This window comes from Oryza sativa, chromosome 2, assembly GCF_034140825.1.
Source record: "Oryza sativa Japonica Group chromosome 2, ASM3414082v1".
In the NCBI taxonomy this organism is placed as follows: Eukaryota; Viridiplantae; Streptophyta; class Magnoliopsida; order Poales; family Poaceae; genus Oryza; species Oryza sativa.
The window spans coordinates 22,220,592-22,222,835 of NC_089036.1; the positions used below are offsets into that span (position 1 = coordinate 22,220,592).

Here is a 2,244-nt window from a genome sequence, read left to right on the forward strand (position 1 = left end):
ACGCCATGCAGTAAGGGTATATTCTAAACTTCGGCTAAGTTTAGTTACAAACTATTTCTTTAAACTTCCAATTTTTCCATCACATCAAAACTTTTCTACACATAAACTTTCAACTTTTTCATCACATCGTTCCAATTTCAACTAAACTTTTAATTTTAACGTTAACTAAACCCACCCTTCAACTCGATCTATAAATACATGCTGCGGGCGCAGCGACAAGATCACCAGGTAGAACCAGAGAAAAAGAACATTAACGATAAGTAAAGTAATGGAGAATAGCCAGGTGTGGCTGCTATGGGGAGCTCTCTCCGTCGCTGTCCTCTTCTACCTCTCCACCCTGCGACGACGCTACGCCGGCGGCAAACCCCTCCCCCCGGGCCCGACGCCACTGCCGCTCATCGGCAACCTCCACCTGGCCGGCGGCACGTTCCACCACAAGCTCAGGGACCTGGCGCGCGTCCACGGCCCCGTGATGACGCTCAAGCTCGGCCTCGCCACCAACGTGGTCATCTCCTCCCGGGAGGCCGCCATCGAGGCGTACACCAAGTACGACCGCCACCTCGCCGCGCGCGCCACTCCGGACACCTTCCGCGCGTGCGGCTTCGCCGACCGCTCCATGGTGTTCATCCCGAGCTCCGACCCGCAGTGGAAGGCCCTGCGCGGGATCCAGGGCTCCCACGTCTTCACCCCGCGTGGCCTTGCCGCCGTGCGCCCCATCCGTGAGCGGAAGGTGGGCGACCTCATCGCCTACCTCCGCGCGCACGCCGGCGAGGAGGTGCTCCTCGGCCAGGCCATGTACACTGGCCTCCTCAACCTCGTGTCCTTCTCCTACTTCTCCATCGACATCGTCGACATGGGCTCGCAGATGGCCCGCGACCTGCGGGAGGTGGTGGACGACATCATCTCGGTGGTCGGGAAGCCCAACATCTCCGACTTCTACCCGTTCCTCCGGCCGCTGGACCTGCAGGGCCTGCGCCGCTGGACGACGAAGCGGTTCAACAGGGTGTTCTCCATCATGGGCGACATCATCGACCGCCGCCTGGCTCACATCCGCGACGGCAAGCCGAGGCACGACGACTTCCTCGACTCGCTCCTCGAGCTCATGGCCACCGGCAAGATGGAGCGTGTCAACGTGGTGAACATGCTGTTCGAGGCCTTCGTCGCCGGCGTGGACACCATGGCCCTCACCCTGGAGTGGGTGATGGCCGAGCTGCTCCACAACCCGGCCATCATGGCGAGGGTGCGCGCGGAGCTGAGCGACGTGCTCGGCGGGAAGGAGGCCGTGGAGGAGGCCGACGCGGCGAGGCTGCCCTACCTCCAGGCCGTGCTGAAGGAGGCCATGAGGCTGCACCCGGTGGGCGCGCTGCTGCTGCCGCACTTCGCCGCGGAGGACGGCGTGGAGATCGGCGGCTACGCGGTGCCGAGGGGCTCCACGGTGCTCTTCAACGCGTGGGCGATCATGCGCGACCCGGCGGCGTGGGAGAGGCCCGACGAGTTCGTGCCGGAGCGCTTCCTGGGGAGGTCACCCCCGCTGGACTTCAGGGGGAAGGACGTGGAGTTCATGCCGTTCGGGTCCGGGAGGCGGCTGTGCCCCGGGCTGCCGCTGGCGGAGCGCGTCGTGCCGTTCATCCTGGCGTCGATGCTGCACACGTTCGAGTGGAAGCTCCCCGGCGGCATGACGGCGGAGGACGTGGACGTGTCCGAGAAGTTCAAGTCTGCCAATGTGCTTGCCGTGCCTCTCAAGGCCGTGCCTGTCCTGATCAAATAGTCGGACGTACGACTATATTGTTAGCCAGGTCATTAATTGTTCCAGAGTACTTTGGTTTCACTATATATATACGGGACCCAGTGGCACGAGAATAATATGCATATGCATATATATGAATAAGATTTTGTCTACGTATATCCAACTTGCAATTTTAGACGTTGGATGAAGATGGTTCAGTGCAGAAACTTCTTAAGACACTCGTATGAAAAAAATCGATTTTCCATTCGGCCACTTAAGAGGTCCGCATACAAAAAAAAGAGCTCATTTTTACATGAGGACCTCTTAAGTGGCCTGTATGGAAAAATCATACGGGCGTTTTAAAGAGCCGTATGCGAAAATAAAATTTGAGAATTTAAACTAGTTTATCTCACTCATATAAACTCTAAATTGGATGATTATTTTTCCTAAATATTTCTAAAATCATACTCTATCATGTTATTATAGGATCGAACACGAGAATGGTAGGAAAAACCAAA

The 2,244-nt window shown here is 57.0% G+C and overlaps 1 protein-coding gene across 1 annotated transcript; it reads left to right on the forward strand.

Annotated features, from left to right (window-relative positions):
• The first annotated feature begins 224 nt into the window (after positions 1–224).
• Positions 225–1,903, forward strand: LOC4329723 (ent-cassadiene C11-alpha-hydroxylase 1-like). Its single transcript, XM_015768107.3, has one exon. It carries the CDS (start codon positions 269–271, stop codon positions 1,766–1,768), a length of 1,500 nt encoding a protein of 499 aa, XP_015623593.1. The 5' UTR covers positions 225–268; the 3' UTR covers positions 1,769–1,903.
• The last annotated feature ends 341 nt before the right edge of the window (positions 1,904–2,244 follow it).